Here is a 22,545-nt window from a genome sequence, read left to right on the forward strand (position 1 = left end):
TATATCCATATACTACAGACCATTTTGGTTATCACTCAAGACATGATCCACTTGTATGTCACCACATACATGCTTAAGTTACATACAAATAACTAGGGATTTTATGTTTATTGGTTTGTGGTGAAGCAAATAAAACATACAACTGAGCAAAAAACAAGATTTGAAGTAAATATCATATATTATACAGCACAAACGTTCGTACAAACTGTTTACAAACTACAGGACACGAGATTTTAGGGCATCAACCCCAACAATATCTAACACCTTAAGTACCATTGATCCATCTAATGAACATAAGTCATAATCCTACTATGACTGAGTCCTCTCTTCCAAAGAGAAGTTGTGGCCACTATTTTCAAGACTTAGAATCAACCCTTAAGGGAGCAATCTATCTACTTACCCCTGCTTCGAGGGAATGAGTGAATTCCATCTTGTGTAACTGAGTTTCCAGGTCCCATATCAGACAAATCCCCAAAAAGGTAGGCATGTTGAGTTGACAATCTGGCCACTCTCACCCATATTATTCAAAGGACCGTCTTCAAAGGCAAGAGTTCCCAAAACACTCAGGATTGAGGTTATGTCACCTATGGTCGTTTAGGTGAGATGTAAGTCTTAAGTATCAACGACGTTATATAAAGAGACTATTCATCTTGTGGTTCGGTCTTATACAAACTCTTTATGTAGGATACCCTCGCTCGCATGTCTCCACATGAATGGTTAGGATCTACCATCTGTAGTAGTTCACAACACTTGCAAACCTCTACAAAGAGGGTCGTATCCATAGTATCACAAGGATTAGGTATCCCTCCTTAATCCTTATAATACAGACCATTTTAGGTTATCACTTGAGGCATGATCCACTTGTATATCTCATATACATGCTTAAGTTTACATATAATAACCATGAAGCGTTGTTTATTTAATGTGAGTAAATGCCAAATAAAATAACTCTTATTTTATTCATAACAATGTGTACAGTTTACAAACTACGAGACTCCAGGAGAATTATGACACCAATCCCAACAATCTCCCACTTGTCCTAATGCCTCGGGAGACTAATGTACAATACATGAAAACTACAAGTACAATATACAATAAACTAGGGCATACTCTATACCCAGTATCATCTCCCGCTTGCCTTAGACAAGATGTCGCATGTCCCGTAGACCCAGACTTTCCAGATGACCTTTGAACACTTTAGCTATGAGAGCCTTTGTAAATGGATCAGCAACGTTGTGCTCCAATGCGATATTCGTGACTATCACATCATTGTGATGCACTATCTCCCTGATCAAGTGATATTTCCATTCGATATGCTTGCCTCTACGATGACCCCGAGGTTCCTTCGAATTTGCCACAACCCTGCTGTTATCATAATAAAGAGTAATCGGCAAATCCATATTTAGAACAACTTCCAAATCTTTAAGGAATTTCTTCAGCCAAACAACCCCCTTAACTGCTTCGCAAGTGGCTACATATTCGGCTTCCATAGTGAAGTTTGAGATGCACCCTTGCTTGATGCTTCGCCACACTACAACCCCTCCATTCAGAGTGAACATTGACCCCAATGTCGATTACGAGAATCTCTATCAGTCTAAAAGTCAGAGTCTGTGTATCCTGTAATGATTAAATCCTTATCTTCATACACGAGCATGTAGTCCCTCGTTCTCTGAAGATACTTGAGGATCGTTTTAACCGTTGTCTAGTGATCTAATCCTGGATTGGACTGATAACGACTGACAATCCCTACTGTATAGCAAATATCGGGTCTGGTACACAATAATGCATACATTAAGCTTCCAACAGCTGAAGCATAGGGAATCCGTCTCATCTCCTCAACCTCTTGAGGTGTCTTAGGACATTGATCCTTAGACAAAACGATTTCATGCCTGAAGGGTAACAAACATCTATTGGAATCCTGCATCCTGTACCTAATAAACATTTGATCTATGTACGATGCCTGAGACAAGGCTAACCTCTTGTTCTTACAACCTCGAATGATCTGGATCCCTAGAACATACTACGGCTTACCCAAATCTTTCATTTGAAACTGAGCGGCTAGCCATTTCTTAATGTCAGTTAGAAACCCTACATCATTCCCAATGAGTAGGATATCATCCACATACAGTACTAGGAAAGCTACTGAGTTGTTGATGATCTTCTTGTAAACACAAGACTCATGATCAACGTTTTGATAAAATCCAAACGATTTGAACGTACTATCAAATCTAATGTTCCACGATCGAGACGCTTGTTTCAGCCCATAAATGGACCTATTAAGCCTATAAACTTTTTGCTCTTGATCTGAAACTACGAACCCTTTTGGTTGAGCCATGTAGTTGGTCTCTTCAAGATTACCATTAAGAAAGGAAGTCTTGACGTCAATTTTCCATATCTCATAATAAAAAATCTTGTTGATCTATCGGCCTGTTCAATAACTTTTGTTGAACCCTCAGTAGTCTCAGTCTCACTATAAATCTCACGTAAAACAAGCTTACTTCGTGGTTTATGATCCCTGATATGGCTTCTTCTAAGAAGATAGCATTTGTAGAAACAAACACTTTATTCTCACTCGAATCATAGAAGTATCCACCCCTCGTTTTCCTGAATAGCCTATAAAGAGGAAAACTTTCGAACGTGGTTCCAACTTCTTCGAGTTAGTCATAAGCACGTGGGCCAGACACCCCCCTTCCCCAATACTGAAGTGGTGTAAACTACCTTTACGGCCTCTCCACAACTCAAAAGGTGTTTCAGAAACACTTTTCGAGTGAACATTGTTCAGAATGTAACATGCAGTCTCCACTGCAAAACCCCAAAACGAGTCTGGAAGATGACCATAACTCATCATAGACCGAACCTTGTCCAACAAGGTTCTGTTTCTCCTTTTTGATACACCATTCTGCTGAGGTGTACCTAGGGCCAAGAGTTGGGACGTAATTCCATGTTCTATCATATAGTTCTGGAATTGGAGGTTCATATACTCTCTATCATGATCAAATTGTAGTGTTTTTATCTTCTTACCTAACAAGTTTTTAACTTCAGCCTTATATTCCTTGAACGTATCAAGGGCTTTAGACTTACATTGCATTGGGTAGAGATACCCATACCTTAAATAATCATCTATGAAAAAGATGAAATATTCATACCCACCTCGAGCCCTAACACTCATCGGACCACAAAAGGTCTGAATGTACAAGCTCCAAAGCTTCCTTGGTTTTGTAACCTTTTCCAGTAAAAGGTTATTTGGTCATCTTGCCTTCGAGACATGATTCACATACCGACAAGGAGTTTTCTTCTAAACTCTTTACAAGTCCACATTTCACCAACTGCTCAATCCTATTGAGGTTGATGTGACCTAATCTTAGATGCCAAAGATGGTCATTTTCCTTAGGAGAAACCTTTGGTCTTTTAGCTGTTATCGTCGTACTGAACATTTCAGTGTTAAACAAGGTTTTTATGACTAACGACCTTAGTACATACAAGTTACTTTCCATTAAACCAAAACCAATCTCCATCCCATTCTTGAAAATAAACACTTTACTCTCAGAAAATGAGACGGCATAACCTTGTTCAATGAGACAAGAAATCGAGATTAAGTTCCTCTTGATATGAGGAACTACAAAAACATTATCCAGTAACAGATAACGTTTCTTGTCCAAAAATAACTCCAGTCTGCCTATAGCAACTACTGAAACAACATCACCAGTACCGACTCGAAGAGTCATCTCTCCTTGTGGTAACGTTTGCCAAGAACTGAATCTGTGGTAAGAGGAACTGACGTGATTGCACCTAAATAAGGATCCAGGTAGATTCATCATTCTCTACCAAACATGTCTCCAAGACTAATAAATCATATTTACTGTCTTTAGAAATCCTCCTCTTTTGGAGAGTAGAGGGATCAGTATCAGAACCTAAATAAGCTCCAAGTTCAATTTCAGAGAACACTTCTCTTCTTTGAACTTGAATAGAGTCAGCAACACTTAATGTCTCTTTCTGGAGTTTAACTTGGGAACTGACACTATTGGTTTTGTCATCCATCCCTCTGTGCTCGAAAAATAAGAACTGACGTTCAAACAAATCTTGCAACGAGTCCATGATCTCGCGTGCAATGATCATGTTCTCAACCCTTTTGGCCAAAGCATCAAGTATGCTAGCCAATATGTGAAGTCGGGCTAATGAATTAGCCTTCATCCACAACTCATATGCAATACGAACACTTCGCGGTGCATCAAGGGTCAGGACTTGAGGACATTCCTCAACTATGACAAACTCGAGGTCGTTTACCATGAAATACGTTTTACAAGACTCTTTCCACTGTATAAAATAGATCAAACTAAAGGCATTTAACGAAAAATCAAACATGTTGCTGAAAACAAAAACACATTGACCTATGTTAGGTTTTAAGCAAATACTCGTTGAAAAACATACAACATCCAATACGATTTAGCAAAACTAATGTGAACCACATGTGACATCTAGTTTCGCAATGATGCTCCAAAGGTTTAAGAGAAAAGCCAACGAAGGGTGATCAATTTATCCCTCCTCTGAATTGAGACATTCTCAACCAGTCATTAATACCATAACAACTTTTGTTCCTATGACGACTAGCCATCATTGTTTTGATTAAGAAATCATTAACTTACTTAAAAATTTTCCGTAATTGTAACCCGCCATTTTAGGCTCTAGAGTTCCGCCCCAAGCAGCCAATCTGAAGGGAAAAGATCCGATTGGGGAAAAAACTAAAGTGATCTTATCCATTTATAGAGTTCACATCGATATTGACCAACTGCACAAAACCCATCCGAAGGGGGACGTTCCTAGGGCGCTACGAGGGAGTACAAGAATGATCTCATAGTGCGAACCAATGAAAGAGATCGTAAGACGTGTTGACATACACCCTTTACCCACTTACTATAAACACTCTTTTCGTCCACCTCGATATTGACTCATGCAAACACCATCCGAAGGGGGATGCTCCCAAGGCACCACGAGGCCAAGCATGAATCTCACGGCGTGAACATTCAGGGAGAAACATGAGTGGAATCATTGACATATCAGATACATCTCTTCCTCCCACTGAGTATTTTATAACCTAGGGTTTAGTTTACTTAGAAAAAACATGGCTAAGAATTTTAACTAAGTGACTTTTTGGGTTTGCCCAAGAGTAACTTTTATCTTGGATAGTTGAACAACTTTTGATCATCATCCATTAAACTCTTTACGGAGTCTTTGACCAACTGTCGCATACTTGAAAAATCTATCTAATTCACCTTTTTAGGTAGGTTCCCAAGTAGGGGTTGTTTCCGTCAGCTTAAGTACCCTAGCCTAGACAGAACCCGCCTTAGACAAAAGGTCCCTTATAGATAGATTTAATACAATTTTAATCTTTTATGTCAATCAATTAATCTTTAACTATTTCATCGATTTAATCTTTTTTTCCCTGAGGTTGATGATGATTTATTCCAAAATTCTGCACTCTAACTTTTCAGTATGATTTCTGATTTGATTTTATTTCATTTTGATAATTAGGTTAAAAAATTTTGCATACCTGTTTTTTCTTATGTTTTGTGGACTTTTTGTAATTTCTTCCTCCATACATAGTCAGTTTGTTTGGTGTTTTTCATCTAATCAATGGATTTTCCTTTTGTTCCATTGATTTTTTTTTAATATTAAACTAAATTCAATTTCACATGTTTAAATTAAATTTCAATTTTACAAGTTTTGCAACTGTTTATTTTGTTTGTTTGGAGTTGGATTTGTTCCAATGAAAGAGCTATACCAATTCTTGAGACCCTCTAATATTTATTCTTATGTCCATTTATGTGTGGGATATTATGTTGTATTTATATACATTTTCAGCAGATTTATTTTATGGTAAACCACCCAATTAATATTGACCTGACCATCACTGACTTTATTTATGTTTGAGTTGACTTTCTTTTTTATGGGTTTAATGAAGTCACTGTCTGAACTTATTGAGGTTAAGTGCACTTAAGTACACCTAACTCTCCTCACCAACCATCCTTATTGTATCTTCTATTTATACCCAAGTCACTTCTCATATTTTTTGAGACTTTTCCATAGTCTCCTCTGATAAACTGTGTTGGTACGTCCTTGCTCTAAATTTTTTTTTTCCAACTTTTTCTTAAACCATTTTACATTTTCATATGTGTGGTTTGGTTGTTGCAATATATTTTGTTTCCTTCTTCCACCTTTAACTTCAACCTTATTCCATTCATATAAGGCAACTAACAAATGAATGGTTGTCATACACGAGCATGCTTCTTTCCTTCCTTACATTCCAAGTAAAATGTGCCATTGACATTTTTATGTTTTTGTTAGGCAACATCTGTTTTCTACCCCACTACGTTTGGTTTGTCTCAACCTTCATTCACTCCAAACATGATCAAAAGGCATGTTCTAGTATATTTTATTTCTACTTTAGCTGTTTTGATCTGCCCTATGGTCTAACTATACTTCTTTCTCTTTTGTGTAGAGCCCAGACCAATCCAACATACCTTTCATAACTAGTTTGATGTTCGTAAGTTTTACGTTCGGAGTAATCTTTGTTATAGTCTACCGTTTGTTGCTTGGCCTGGTGAACATTTGTAAAGTACTATGGTTTTGTATTTGTTCACTTGTATATTGACATTGTTGAAGACTTTTTTCTTTGTGGACTTTGATTTGTTGTAAATAGTCCGAGGTTCATTTTAATTTTCAATTTATAATTCCATTTATAATTTTAAATTTGTTCAATTTTTATTTCAGTTTATTTTGTATTACAATTTTTTGTAAAATTAAAAAGAAATTTGCTAATGAGTATACAACAAAAAAAGGATCTTTTTAAATATAAAATTATGTTTAAAAATATTTATACTTTATAGCAAAAAGTTCCAAGTTCCAAAAGTATATGCACTTTTTGAACTTTTTGCTATAAAATGCAAATATTTTTGGGATTTTTCTATTTATAAGAATTTCGTTAAAAAAATATTTTTATTTATACAAAAAATAGCTGTAAATACATAAAATTAATCTTTATAAAAATAGCTGAAAATACATAAAATAAAATAGAAAATATTCCCTAATTCTCAATTTATAAATTTTTATCTATAATTTCATTTATAATTTTAAATTGGTTCAATTTTTATTTCATTTTATTTTGTCTTGTAATTTTATGTAAAATTAAAAAGAAAATTGTAAATGGGTATAGAATAAAAAATATGTTTTTATTTATATAAAGAATATCTCCAATATGGCTATTGAAGGAGGTAGTTTAGGCCATATTTGATATTGAAGAGATAGATGAGACCTAATTGATATAATTGGCACAGACGTATAAAAGATAGACCTCTTCCTTGTTGTACTGAAAGAGACATAACCACGGTATTGCATACGCCTACTTGCTCGGAACCACTAGATTGACCACCTTATGTTTAAACCCAAAAACATGTATTTTGTTAATTTGTTTTTTGGAACAACCGCATGTTTGGTCGTTTGATATTATTGTTGTGATGTTCAAAATAATGTAATCGTACTATACTATGACGTTCTCAACATTATTATGAAATGAAAAATAATTATTCTATGCACAATTTCAGTTCGACATAGACAATGCATATTATAAAAACATAAACGGTTATGTTTCCAGTTATTCAATATTTATGTGTACAACATGTTAATTTTTTATAATAATATTAAGTTAGCAAGATTCAATATACATACATACAATATACTAATTCATAAGTAATAGAGTTGTAATATGACATGCATTTTGGTGGTATGTTTTACAAATTGAAAAGAATTAAGAGTTTTTACAATTTTTGAAAAGAACATGTTGAAAAGAATATGTTATGTTGTAAAAATTGAAAAAACTAGAGTTTTCTAGTTTATATCATAAAAGGGTTTAGAAAATAGATGTATAATTGAAAATTAATTAACTAAGCAAAGCAAAAAAAGCCAAAAAAAGCCAAAAAAAGCAAAAAAAAAACCCAGAACTAATCTCATTTACAAAAACTGCATTAGATACTAACCCAACTCAACTAAACCATGCACTCAAATACTGACTTCCCAACTCAACTCGACTCTCTCACACCAAACAAAGACAATAATTATTAACTCAACTGAGCATAACAAACCCGAACAATTTAACCCTCTAGATAATAATTACCAACTCAACTCTATGTTTTTATCGCGCACCAAATGCCCCTTAAATATTATCTCACTTTATAGAAATGATAAAAAAATGGAATTATAGCCTTATTAAACCACAATCAAAATTACATTAATTAATTATAACATTTTTCTTAAAAGTTTTTCAAAATTCGATATTCCGAACCTTGTTCATTCGTGGGAAAAAGCATAATTTCAAAGTAAAATTCGTTGAAAGAAATGGCTTTGATTTCTAGGTTAACTATAGCAATTTTCACAGCAACTCCCTCCATCTTCCCATAGTCCCATTACTACAGCCACTGCCCCCCGGCCCGCCGCGCGCCGTCGCTCACCACACCCTGCGCTCTCATATCCCAAGTTCAGCCTTCCGACGAATCGCCGCCGCAATCAGGGTTAACTAAACCGGGTATTCGTTAGCACCCACGGAATCGAACAGCGAACTGAACCGGGTATTTAATTACCTTAAAACTGAACTGATCAGACCAAACCAACGCACTGCCGAAATAGAAACGCTCTTCCATTGTTCCGTTCGATTTCTTCAAAGCAGCCGCTGAAGAGAACTACTAGGATAACTCTGCGCCAAGCCACTCTCGGGTATTTCTCTACACTCTCATTTCTTCTTTTTCTGCTCGAAGATTGTCACTCAGGATTCCAAGCTCGGTACCATCCACTTCTTTTTCTTTTGCTATGTTTTGTTCCTTTTTCTTTTTTCATTTATTTAATTTTCTTGCTGCAAAGCTTTGGATGCTTTTCCTCACAAGTCAACATCTTTATGCAGATTGAATTGTGGGGAGTTTTTGTTATTCCCAAGAATCTCCTCTTCACACTCTAATTGGCAGTTGTGCTACACATTTGGTCTATTTCTGAGCAAACACCCTATTCTTCAACTCAAGCGTAGTGCTGCCATGGATGAAGTTTGCGAGGGTAAGGACTTTTCGTTCCCTAAGCACGAGGAGGGGGTTCTTGAGTATTGGTCTGATATCAAGGCATTTGAGACCCAGCTCGAGCGCACACGGGACCTTCCTGAGTATATTTTTTATGATGGGCCTCCTTTCGCCACTGGTCTTCCACATTATGGACACATCTTGGCAGGAACCATCAAGGACATTGTCACCCGGTATCAGGTCATGACTGGTCATCATGTGACTCGTCGCTTTGGATGGGATTGCCATGGATTGCCTGTTGAGAACGAGATTGATCAGAAGCTGGGGATCAAGAGGAGAGACGATGTGTTGAAGATGGGGATCGACAAGTATAACGAAGAATGCAGAAGTATAGTTACGCGGTATGTGGGGGAGTGGGAAAAAATCATCACGCGTACTGGACGATGGATTGATTTTAAGAATGACTATAAAACAATGGACTTGAAGTTCATGGAGAGTGTTTGGTGGGTTTTCTCTCAGCTCTACGAGAAAGGTCTTGTCTACAAAGGTTTTAAGGTTGGTTTATAATCTATCTCCATTTGTACAGTTCGGCTAATATTCCTATATACTGCTTGTATTATATTATGAGTTGCTTCTTCGTTCTTTCATTGCACTTTCTCTTAAAACATGGGAATAGGGGGTGGGAAGACGTGAAATTTTAAGACCTATGGGAAAATTTGATTTGTTTGATGAGATATAGGATTTGAAAGTTACCCTTAATTCTTTCGACACAGTGTGTTATATTTTTTAACATAAGTCCTTATATTTAGCCTACAGTTCATCAACCCAAGAGTTATTTGACGTCTCTTCTCTACTTGTGGTCCAGAATAATCTTTAATCATAAGCACTAGACAAGTAAAGAGAGTATAGGTAAAGATTTTGTACCAAATTTTGTTGTTCATGGACTTTGTTTATTTAGTGAAGGCAATACCATTTTCATACCTGCCATGAGTATTAAGGGTGTAATAATATGTAGTAGGTGTGAGGCATCCATAGTCTCACATGTTACCCAATTCTTGTAGCATCGATAATCCTTCCTCATTTTGTAATTTTATACATTAAATAAAATTGTTTTCTATTGGAAAGAACAAGGAAAAAAAGAAATAAATCATAATGGCACATTGTTGTTGTAGCTATTGAGTATGTTTATGCTTTTGTGTCTTTCTTTCTTGTTTTGACATGTTTTAAATAATATTCGTTATTTATTTGATATCCTGACTCCTGTAAAGTGGTTTACATGGCACTGGATGAGATATATGTATTAATTATTTTTGATCCTTGGAACTATGTAAATATAACTAACTGCAATTACTTTAATTCTACTATTGGGTATGAGTTCAATTATAAATTTGTTTGCATCGTTGCTTTCTTAGGTCATGCCATATAGTACTGGTTGCAAGACACCACTTTCAAACTTCGAAGCTGGTCAGAGCTATAAGGTTTGGGGCTCTTTCTTCAATTGAAAATTTGTCCTTGCAATAAATATTAGTCGAATCTTTTTATCTTGTAGGTAGAAGCCATGGGCATGTATGATTTAGTTTACTATTTCGTGAGTAATTTTGAATATGTAATGAATGAAATATTCAATAAATTAGGAATATGTAATTTGTCATATGAAAGCTAAAAAGTTAAGGTCCCTTTTGGTAACCATTTGGTTTTTGATTTAGTCTACTATTTCGTGAGTAATTTTGAATATATAATGAATGAAATATTCAATAAATTAGGAATACATAATTTGTCATATGAAAGCTAAAAAGTTAAGGTCCCTTTTTGGTTCTTGTTTTGTTTTGTTTTTTTTTTTTTTTTGAAAATTAAGCCTATTTCTTCTCTATTTCTTACAATAATTTGCATATTTCTTAAGTAAAAGAGTTGAATTTTTAGGAAAATCCCCAAAACACAGTTTTTAAGTTTTTGTTGTTTTCAAAACTTGACTTGATTTTTGAAAATATCGGTAAATATTAGATAACAAAGCAAGAAACTTAGAGGTTGAATAGGTGTTTATAGGCTTAATTTTAAAAAATTGAAAACCAAAAACCAAATGGTTACCAAACGAGACATTGTTTTTGGTTTTGAAAAATAAGCCTGTTACTTCTCAGTTTCTTGCAAAGTGCATCTTTCTTAAGTTAGAGAGTTGAATTCTTAGCCAAATTTCAAAAACAAAAACAAGTTTTAAAAGTTTGACTTGGGTTTTGAAAATATTGGTAAAAAGTGAATAACAAAACAAGAAATTTAGAGGTGGAAGGGATGTTTATAGGATTAATTTTTAAAACTAAAAACCAAAAATCAAATGGTTACTAAATAGGAAAATCAAATTCTCTATTTCTTACAATAATTTGCATATTTCTTAAGTAAAAGAGTTGAATTCTTAGGAAAATCTCCAAAACACAGTTTTTAAGTTTTTGTTGTTTTCAAAACTTGACTTGGTTTTTGAAAATATCGGTAAATATTAGATAACAAAGCAAGAAACTTAGAGGTTGAATAGGTGTTTATAAGCTTAATTTTAAAAATTTGAAAACCAAAAACCAAATGGTTACCAAACGAGACATTGTTTTTGGTTTTGAAAAATAAGCTTGTTACTTCTCAGTTTCTTGCAAAGTGCATCTTTCTTAAGTTAAAGAGTTGAATTCTTAGCCAACTTTCAAAAACAAAAACAAGTTTTAAAAGTTTGACTTGAGTTTTGAAAATATTGGTAAAAAGTGAATAACAAAACAAGAAATTTAGAGGTGGAAGGGGTGTTTATAGGATTGATTTTTAAAACTAAAAACCAAAAATCAAATGGTTTCTAAATAGGGGCTAAAAGTTTCTTGATTTTTTGTTTTCCCTTTTTTCCCCTAAGAAATAGAGGACAATTCATCGAGAAATTGATAATAATAATTTTTTTTTGATAGGAAACAAAATTTTTCATTCATAAAATAATTAAAAATCTTGTTATTATCATTTTCTTAGTGAAAAGTCTTCTCTTACTTAATAATTTTAGTATATTTTTTAGAATTAACTCTTTTGAGGAGTAATGTTCATTTATAGAGCCTTTTGCACATTTTAATGAGTATAATCCTTACAGTGGTTATTTGTTTGTTTAAACATCACCATCACATTAAGGTTAGGAAAAAAAATTTCCCCTAATCATGATAATGTGTATCTATTTTTATCCTATACTTTCAAATTAATCTAGTTGTTCTTTAGTGTTGGTTAGTGTTGTAATCTTTATCTTAAACTCGATCAAGTGTTGCAATTTTTATCTTGAAATAGGCTTGCGCTTGAAAAATCATTAAAAAATTTCTGATGAAATTGATGAGACTCCAAACAAAACGGTATTAGGGCCGAATTTTTGTTGAAATTTAGAAGTTTTGGGATAATTGTTAAATGACTTTTATTATTATTTTTTAATTATTATTTGTTTTTGCATTAATCGAGCTTAATTTTGTGCAAGGTTTGATTTTTGTTGAAGTTTTGACAGAAATTTACTTTTCCTTTTGGTTAAAACGAGTGAGTGAATTTAGTAGTAATTGAACATAGGGTAAAAATTGCAATATCTGTTTAAAAATAATTCTCCGTTTCAAGTTCAGATAAAAATTGATTTTTTTTACCAAAAAAGTATGATGCTTTGTTTCATTTGCTACAGTATGAGAAAAGTATTATGTGAACTTTTAATTTGTCATTTTTTTGAGAAAATAATAGTTAAAATGTGCAAATTGAAACCCCCCCCCCCCTTTTATTTTTATTTTTTTTCTCTCGTTTGTGATGGTAAATAGTATTTATTCACGTTATGTATTTTTAAATTGGCAAATAGTAACATAGTAATTATAGCAATGATAATTTTTACTTTAAATAGGATTGGGATGGGTTTAAAGAAAAACCCAAAATTTTGTTCTTTCTGTTCGTTTGGTGAGCATAGATTTTCAAATCAAGTGGAGAATTTTCAGTCTTATTCTTCAGTGGTTTGACTGCATAAAATTTCATGTTCTGCAGTTGCATTGGTTTACTAAAATCACTTTTCTAGATGCCAGTCAATGTATGAAGTGTTGATTTGCATGAGATTGACTTGTCATCTGTCTTCTGATACCCAAGAGTATTACCTTATACAGGATGTCCCTGATCCTGAAATAATGGTAACTTTTCCAGTACTCGGGGATCCCCAAAATGCGGCTTTTGTGGCTTGGACAACTACTCCATGGACCCTTCCGAGTAATCTTGCTCTTTGTGTTAATGCCAATTTTGTCTATGTGAAGGTCTGGTGATGTAAATTTATTTTCAATATATTACATTCTGATAGTAATTAGCAAATTTAAGTGTACTTTTGCGTGGTTTTGAACACCACATTCTGTTTGCTGTTCTGTTTGACTCTACAATTTAACCTTGTCAAATCTCTTTGTGAAGTGCATGCATATGACTTTTGTTTTGCTGCATCTTTGGTTAAGAGATGACCTTTGAAATTTGTTCTCTATTTCCTTGTCTATATTACTTGAGTAGCCGTCATCCCAGTCACTAGTTAGACACCAAGTACTAGGTATGTATATGATTAGGTGGTCAGTGGTTTTTCTTTGTCCTGATCTATACAAAGGTCCGGGAATACATTCAGCATTATTACGCATCTTTTGGAAATACCATTAATCTGGTCAAAAGACTCAAGTTGGAAATATTAGGGTAGGAAATCAGTTTTGCTCCAGCTTCGAATGAGGTGGATCCACTTCCTCTACGAATAGTCCTATGGAAAAGGCAGTTAGTACTTCACAACCTATTGACGTAGAGAGCAGTAAAGAGGATGTGAACATGGAATGTTCTCCATTTTCTTATTATCCTCTTTCTTACAATCGCACAAAAAAGAAGCCGTCATCCACAAAGGAACATTTTGAGATCAATTCAAGTGTTTTTGGAGGAGTCATGTACACGTCTACTATTAGCTGATTCACAACTGGCGGACAATCCACATCCTTTGCCTTATAGTTCGAACTTCAGCCAATCAGTCATTAAAGTTCCAGGTTCAAATATTAGTTTTGTAAAAGGAGTCTATAACCATCCACCTCCTAAAGATACTTCTTCTGATTACGATGGAGACTCAGATGTTAGTTTAAGCAACGAGGATGTTTTGACTTCTCTAGCACAAGATGATTTTGTTGAGGAGACTCCAGAAGTTTGCTTTGCCGATGGTTTTGATACTTTGTTTGAGAGTGAAAATATTCAAGCAAAATTGTCTCCCAAAATTCCTGCCAAGTTCTCCGATTTGATTGGAAAATGTGGTTTTCAGATGGAATCAATTCCTCCTCATTCTCTTTCAGTTAAATCATAGCTTGGTGATTTTGTCTGGGAATTGAAGTTTTTTTTTTTTTTTTTTGGTGGTTTTCTCGTGTTTATGAGCCTAAGCCTTATTGTTTTGTCCAAAGTTACATTTTTTTTTCTAGTAGTTGTATTCTTGGAAGCGACGGTTTAGAAGTTGGTTTGTTTTGTGGTTTGATTCTCGCACTTCTGGCCTTATTGGTCTTCTCACATTGTCGGCTCATTGGACTGCTATCGGCTTTGGCTTTTTAGTTTATGTGCTCTCTAGTATTGCTTTCCTTTTTGGAGTTGGTTTGTTAGGTTTTAAGAGATTGTTTATTGATGTATTCTCCTCTTTGTATCCCATTAGTCATTTTTTCCTCCTTTTGTCTTTCACAATTTCTCTATTCCCTTGAAGGTTATTGTATCTTTGAGCATTAGACTCATTTCATTTTATAAATGAAAATTTATGATTCTTTTCTTTTTTTTTTAAAAAAAAAAAGAAAAAGAAAAAGAAAAAGAAAAAAAAATCTACACTTAGCATCAATCCCTGTCCAGAAGCTCTAATCAACCATGTCATAGAACGTTCAAGCTGAAAAGAGTCCTTCTTTTCCTGCTTTTTGGGCTTATTTTTATGCACTCTTGTATTCTTATAGTCTTTTCAGTGAAAGTTTAATTTCTTACCCAAAAAATTTCTGCAAATAAGAGACTCCATCCTGTGGAATCAGTGTTAACCTCCTAGATTCTTATCTTTCACTCTAGAAACTCTATCCAGTGGCCTTGGTGTTGCCTTCTAGCCACTCAATAGACTCTCCATTTCTCTTTAGGCCTTTGTTTCTAGGCTCTTCTGTAATTATTGACTGGGTTTTATTTCTCGTGTCCTTTCTTTTATTTTGACTTCTTTTTGTGTCTGTGTGTGTTTTTTTTTAAATTTATTTATTTTACATTTTTATGTCCATGTATTCTATCATTCTTTTTCTTAATGAAAGTTGGGTTTTTTCATTAAAAAAGTTCATTTATGATATAAAAGTATTCACATTACACAGACTCCAGGTTAAATATTTCATGCTTAATTGTATATGGTTTTTTATGCATTTATACACACTGTATATTTTTCAACATATTGCCTATCTTACAGCATCTAGGTGCTTTTGCTCATTGTGCCTAAGCCCTCAGATTTTTTTTATTTTATTTTATTTTATTTATAACTGATGAAAAAAAATACCAGGTTCGCAACAAGGTGTCTGGAAAAGTTTATGTGGTTGCTAAATCCCGATTATCAGCTCTACCTGTTGAGAAACAAAAAGTGAATGCACCAAATGCTAATGATTCCGTTAAGTCAAATCCTAAGAAAAAGGGATCCTCAAATTCAAAAACAGAGAACTCAGTGGAGGACTCATTTGAGATATTGGAGGAAGTATTGGGAGCTTCTCTCGTGGGTAAAAAGTAAGCATTTTCATTGGTATCAATATCTTTCTCGATGATTTTAGCAAGGCTGCTATATATATATATATATGTATATATTTATTTTTCTGTTTCATGAATGTTTATTAAATTGTATCTAATTGCAGGTACGTGCCATTGTTTGATTACTTTAAGGAATTTTCTGATGTGGCGTTTAGAGTTGTTGCGGATAGTTATGTCACTGATGATAGTGGTACGGGGATTGTCCATTGTGCTCCTGCATTCGGTGAAGATGATTACCGTGTTTGCATTGAGAACCAAGTGATCAATAAGGTCTGCGATGAAGATTCTTTTATTTTTCACATATCATTAGTAAATGCTATATGAATTCACACTACATGATTGCTGACAACCAAGAAAAGTGATGTTGATTAACTTGTTAGGTATTAGCATTTTGAAGGTCAGTGATCTGAGGTGCATTTGGTTAGTGATCTGGAAATAAAAATTTAAAAACAAAAATTTATAAACTACGACTTGGTATGATAAGTATTTGGTTTTTTGGTTTTCAAGAACTATGCGTTTCCTCATCATTTTTTTGCACTGATTTTTAGTAAACAACCATTTGAATTCTGAGCCAAATTATATAAACAAAATCAGGTTCTATAAAACTATCTTTGGAAATTTTTAAAACTTGATTTGAATTTTGAAAACATTACGACTAATAACATTTTTTTAAAACATTCTTAAAAGGTAGATGAAAAAACAAAGAAACCAATAAGTGGAATTAATTTTTAAAAACCAAACACAAAAAGTTCAAATGGGCTAAAGGATTCAATGAAAAAACAAAGTGGTATTTATGTTTTTAAATATTTTTAAATATTTTTGAATATACGTTTCATAGGTTCTGAATTTTAAAACTTGTTCAAAATGTGTGTAGTAATATATTTATAAATAATAAGAATATTGGTAGTTACCAACTAATAATTTAGTTATATCTCAAATATTATTAATTAATTTATTAACATAGTTACTAACTAATAAATATTTGTATGCTTATTGTTTTCCAATATTATGCAATCTGTTATATTACGTTATACATGTTTCAATTTTAGCAAGAGTGAAAGGAACTTGTCAAATGGAATAATATTTGTTTTTAATCAGATTTTTAGTATTTTTTGAACTTCAAGAATACAAATGTTGTTTTCAAGAATTTTCAGAGTTTGGAGGGAAAGATTCAACATTGATATTTTCAAAGCATCTCATTTGTATTCTCTCTTTTATTAATTTGCTAATTATTCCTTTAATGATTTTTGATCTAATTTGGATGCCTTTTTTTCCCTCGCTAGATATTTAAGTTCAAGTTTACTTATATTGTTTATTTTCATTTACTGCTTTTGGTGGTTTGTCTCCTTTGATCACTTTTGTATCTTTTCATTTTTACAATGAGAATGTCATATCTTGTTTAAAAATAAAAGATTGCAAAAGTGTGCTCTAATGTTTCTAAGGATAAGTTACTCTACATTTCCTATCTTATTTTTTCTTTTGTTTGTTCCGTTTGCTTGTAGGGTGAGAATTTGATTGTTGCAGTCGATGATGATGGTTGCTTTACAACAAAGATTACTGATTTTTCTGGACGTTATGTCAAGGATGCAGACAAGGATATAATTGAGGCGGTGAAGGTATGTTCTTGCACTTAATGTAGTATGTTCAAGTTGAATTATTTTTCTTGGAATATCTTTTGAATCATTACATGTAGGTATAGCATCCCAATATCTTTCTATGTGATATGAAAACCCTTGTAAATTTGCAACTCTTTGATGAAATCTTGATAAGCTTGGAGCATTCAAAATGGAGCTTGAATTCACAATTTGGCCTTCGTTCTTGTTTGCAACATGAACTCTTTTTTGATAAAGAAACAAACTTTTCACTAATAGAAGAATAGAATAATGTTTGGATCTTGAACTTGTAACCGATGGGTGAATATCCAAATCTTGGAGTTTAGGTTGATTCTTTGGTTTATATCTCACAAGTAAAAAGAGTTTCTAATTATATCCTATAGCTTGAATTCACAATTTGAATTCAAAATGGAGCTTGAATTCACAATTTGGCCTTCGTTCTTGTTTGCAACATGAACTATTTTTTGATAAAGAAACAAACTTTTCACTAATAGAAGAATAGAATAATGTTTGGATCTTGAACTTGTAACCGATGGGTGAATATCCAATTCTTGGAGTTTAGGTTGATTCTTTGGTTCATAGCTCACAAGCAAAAAGAGTTTCTAATTATATCCTATAGCTTTATCCTTGAGGATGTATCTACTTGACAATTATGTTTTCACTCTGTAATTTTATATTTTTGTTGATCTTCTTTGTTGCTTTTGGATGAGGGAAGTGTAAATGAGAGGGGGAAAAATCTACCTGAAATAATAGTATGTTGGAATCTCGTAAAATTCTTTATTATTTTATTTTGGACGTGCATTATTAGTCAGAAATCTTCTGTTTCAGGCACAAGGGAGGCTTGTTAAATCAGGAAGCTTTACCCATTCTTACCCTTTCTGCTGGAGATCTGATACTCCCCTTATCTACAGGGCTGTCCCAAGCTGGCAAGTCCATCTATTATCTATTTTGAAATCTTTTATTGGTGTTTTTGTTTTTGTGCACGTGTACATTTTGACACTGCAACTGTTTACCTCCCACCCCCTGAATAAATGAAGAGTTCAGTTGGGTTTGGTTCACACTTTGCGCCCAGTTAATGCTAAGAGAGTATTCTTAAAATGGCAAAGAAATAATGAAATATTCGTTTTATAGCTTGTTCTTTAAAAAGAAAACCCTTGTAATAGTAGATGCCACTTCTATTGTGTTCCAAGGGTTACTATTATTGAATTTTAAATTTGCACTTGATTATAGTGCTTATATTGCTATTTTTCTCTTTCTATATACAGTTCACCTTTTTCTTATCAGATATTCATTCTTGAATGCTGACATATATAAATAATCACTTGTGATTTTTTTTGTTTGTTTTCCTCCTACTGTTACTATTCTAACCAATTAGACTTCTCTTTCTTTAGGTTTGTCCGAGTCGAGAAACTAAAGGAGAAATTACTAGAAAACAACGAGAAGACTTATTGGGTGCCTGACTTCGTGAAGGTTTTATATTTTATGCTAAACTCTTCTCTTAAATACTCATATTTCCCTCTATCTGAACAAGTATGTATGGGTAAGGTTGGACGGGGTTGATTTTTATGCATGGTGTAAAAGGTGGTAGTATGATATGAATCAAGATATATAAGATTGATAGAAGTTTCTTGTTGCCATGAAGAAATAACATCCTTGACGTTAAGTATTTTAGAACTTTGGGATGGTTCTTTACACACACAGAGCGTATATATATATGTATGCATATGTGTGTGTATATATATTTTGAAGAAGTATCTTAATGTAAATTTATTTTTCATATTAATATACCTATGCTTCTGTGGGATTTTGTGGCGAATCTTATTTTTGGTTATTTGTTAGAACTTATTTTACTTGGTTGGACGGCCTTTTTGTAGTTCGCCTTCTTTTTTGTGGGCTCTCTTTCGTTTTTTTCCCCTTAAAATTAAATTCGAGTGCATCGATATAACTATGCTTCTGAGAAAGAGAACTATCATGAAAAATTTCCATGTTTTATATACACTCTCAAGCATTGAGCTTTTTTTCTTTTTGTTCCCCCTCTTTCTTTCTTTCTTTTCGTAGCTTGAAGATACAAACATTTTAGAACTCTGCAATTGAGTCCTGAAATGTACTTGGATTGAGAAAACGAAGTGCTGATGTGAAAATGAACGGTTTCATGGATCGTGAGATCTATTTTAGCTTCATCTTTATTTGTTAATGTCAAATTGCAGGAGAAAAGATTCCATAATTGGCTAGAGAATGCAAGAGATTGGGCTGTCAGTCGAAGTAGATTTTGGGGAACACCTCTCCCTGTCTGGGTTAGCGAGGATGGGGAGGAAATACTGGTCATGGACTCAATTGAGAAACTTGAAAAGCTTTCTGGTGTTAAGGTCTCGCTCTTTATTTCCCAGCTTTTGTTATCTGCAAATATATTGCTTTAGGTCGGGGGCGACCATTTACAGTGAGTTTTATTTCTCTTTATCGAATTGTTTATTATGTGTGGGGTGCTTTTAGCTCAACCATAATAAGTTAAATGGTTTACAGTGAGTTTTAATTCTCTTTATTAAACTGTCTGGTTTCCATGTTAGAGGAGTGAGGACATGATCCCCTCCTACCATGGAGAAGAAAATAAATTGACGTCTTCTAACGCAAAAAATATTACGAAATGGCTTGGTGACCCTCATCACCTCATGTATTATGAAATGGCTTGGTTTCCATGTTCTGGTGGAAACTGCTTGTAAATACTTGAGCGTTATTTGTGGAAATCTTCTGTTTTCGATCTTTCAGGTGTTTGATCTGCATCGTCACAAGATTGATCATATTACTATTCCCTCCAAACGAGGTCCTGAATACGGTGTGCTTCGGAGGGTAGATGATGTAAGACTACTTAATCTCGTTTCTCTTAAATATTATTTTTCTGGTTGAGAAATCAGTCAATACTGGCATTTTTTGCTTTTTTTTTTTGGAACTATGAAAGTTAAGATTTTTAGTTTTATTTTTATTTTGTCTTTGGCCGCTTTACATTTTTATTTTACTTTAAGAATCAATGACTTTTGATTTTACTGTTTTGTATTGTTTAGAACTTGTAGTTTTCAAATTTTCTCACATAGAGAGATGATTAGAAGCCAACACATTTGATTATTTATCTAGAACTAGTAGAACTAGGAAGCACAAATACTTCTAATTGTGCAGAGAATCGGTATTAGATACGTATCAGATACGGATACATCCAGATACATGGCAGATACGTATCTGATACATGATTTGAAGTATTTGATTTTTTTTTTTTTTTATTTAATTTTCAGATACGCGTATCTGCTTCTAGATATGTGAAGGGGATATATTGGGTTTTTCTTTCCCCCTAAATTTAAGCCCAACCACTTAAAAAGCCCAACCACTTAAAAAGCCCAACCCACAACCCATTTTATTTAAATGTGTTTCGGAATGATTTAAAATCATCAAAATCACTTTTTTCATTTTTAAAATCACTCAAAAAACACACTTTTAGTTACTCAAAATTAATTTAGTTTTCAATTTTACACTTTTAAATGCAAATTTCATATCATCAAAATTAGTTTTGAAGGATTAAACATGTTCCACGGTAATTTTGAAAATGACAAAAGTGATTTTAACCAAACATAAAAGTCTACTTAAATCGAGCAATCCAAAACAAAATAAAATTAAAAATGATAAAAACATTAAAAGTCTTGAAACGTAATTAAATCTTCATTCTTTTCTTCTCCCTCACTATCTAAGTCATGCTTCACGCCCTCTTCATCCTCAACTTCATTCTTCAATCTTCATCCTCTACTTCTTTCTTACCTTCTGCTCTAGTCGCTCAACCACCCCTCAACATTATTGGATTTTTTTTTCAAGTCTTCACTCTCTTCTTGAATCTATTGTAATCTAACGTAAAATAAGTATTATAACAATTAATTGGGCATTATCATATATATATACACACACATCTATATAATAATGTATCTTCAACGTATCTGTATCTTAGTTTTTTAGAAATTGGCGTATCGTCATATAATATCGTATCTGTATCCGTGTCTGTGCTTCTTAGGTCTAGAAGGAATAAGAAAAGGAGGGTGGAGCAGAGGGTATAAAGGGAATCTACGTGGAGGAGGACGAGGAATTAGTAACTTGGCCGTGAGTGTGATTAGGAATTATTGTGACTTAGGTGAAAATCCTTTGGCAGGCCTGTTTATCTTTCTGCTATTATATGGGGGGTTTGCCTTCCAAGAGAAATCGTGAAATTTGTGTAGATGGTTAGAGAATGAGAAGTCTGTGGGAGAGTTATGGAGGTGATTAGACCCAATGCCTCGGTTTGGGCTTATCTGACAAAAAATCTCGATAATCATCCTTTTGGATTGGAGTCATTGTCTTCGTTTGATGGGCTCCATTTGTTGCTCTTTTTGTTTTTATGTGCGTGTACATTCTTTTATTTTTTCCCTTGATGAAAGCAAAATAAATATGCATAGTATTATGTAATCTCTGTCACGACTTTTGTGCTCTTTTGTAATTTCATCCCATCAATGAAATTATTCATATGTTTTCATAAAAAATAGTATTTTAACCAAAAACATTTAATTCCGTATAGTGTTTATATTTGCAGTATTATTTATTTGTTCCCTCATCTTGACTGCAGGTGTTTGATTGCTGGTTCGAGAGTGGGTCTATGCCATATGCTTATATTCATTATCCATTCGAAAACGTTGAACATTTTGAGAAGAACTTTCCTGGGCACTTTGTGGCAGAAGGGCTTGATCAAACTCGTGGATGGTAAGTTCCTTGATGTTTGCAGTCTCTTTTACCATTCATATTTCCAAAATATGAATGTGTTAAGTTGCATAAATGTTTTCCGGTTATTTGAGTTGTAAATCATTAGTTGGATTGTATTTAGCAGTGAAAATTTCAAATACATGTGTAGGAGTGAATGTTGATATGATTCTTTTTGAAATTGATTGCTTCTTTTTTTTTTTTGGTTGGAAAATTGATGACTTATTTTATTGATTTGAGGAAGCAGACACAATACGAGCATGGTATGAAAGTTTTGATGTTTAAAGATATAGGATATTAATCTACTGCAAATTTTTTCCACCAATATTTTTAACACATGGAAATAATTATATACATTA

At 33.5% G+C, this 22,545-nt stretch overlaps 1 protein-coding gene across 3 annotated transcripts in view; it reads left to right on the forward strand.

Moving 5' to 3' along the window:
- Positions 1-8,386: 8,386 nt before the first annotated feature.
- Positions 8,387-22,545, forward strand: part of LOC120085775 (isoleucine--tRNA ligase, cytoplasmic) — a 29,651-nt gene continuing 15,492 nt past the window's right edge. Inside the window, exons 1-12 of one of the 3 annotated variants that reach the window (XM_039042064.1) lie at positions 8,387-8,829; positions 8,948-9,608; positions 10,466-10,531; positions 13,178-13,321; positions 15,574-15,791; positions 15,917-16,082; positions 17,315-17,428; positions 18,254-18,351; positions 18,817-18,895; positions 19,633-19,791; positions 20,189-20,278; positions 22,056-22,189. In XM_039042064.1, coding sequence (XP_038897992.1) covers positions 9,075-9,608; positions 10,466-10,531; positions 13,178-13,321; positions 15,574-15,791; positions 15,917-16,082; positions 17,315-17,428; positions 18,254-18,351; positions 18,817-18,895; positions 19,633-19,791; positions 20,189-20,278; positions 22,056-22,189 — 1,802 coding nt within the window. In that variant the 5' untranslated portion in view covers positions 8,387-8,829; positions 8,948-9,074. The remainder of the gene's footprint in view (positions 8,830-8,947; positions 9,609-10,465; positions 10,532-13,177; positions 13,322-15,573; positions 15,792-15,916; positions 16,083-17,314; positions 17,429-18,253; positions 18,352-18,816; positions 18,896-19,632; positions 19,792-20,188; positions 20,279-22,055; positions 22,190-22,545) is intronic. The other 2 variants (XM_039041998.1, XM_039042146.1) reach the window with 2 other exon arrangements.

The sequence above is a fragment of the Benincasa hispida genome, chromosome 1, assembly GCF_009727055.1.
Source record: "Benincasa hispida cultivar B227 chromosome 1, ASM972705v1, whole genome shotgun sequence".
NCBI classification, from domain to species: Eukaryota; Viridiplantae; Streptophyta; class Magnoliopsida; order Cucurbitales; family Cucurbitaceae; genus Benincasa; species Benincasa hispida.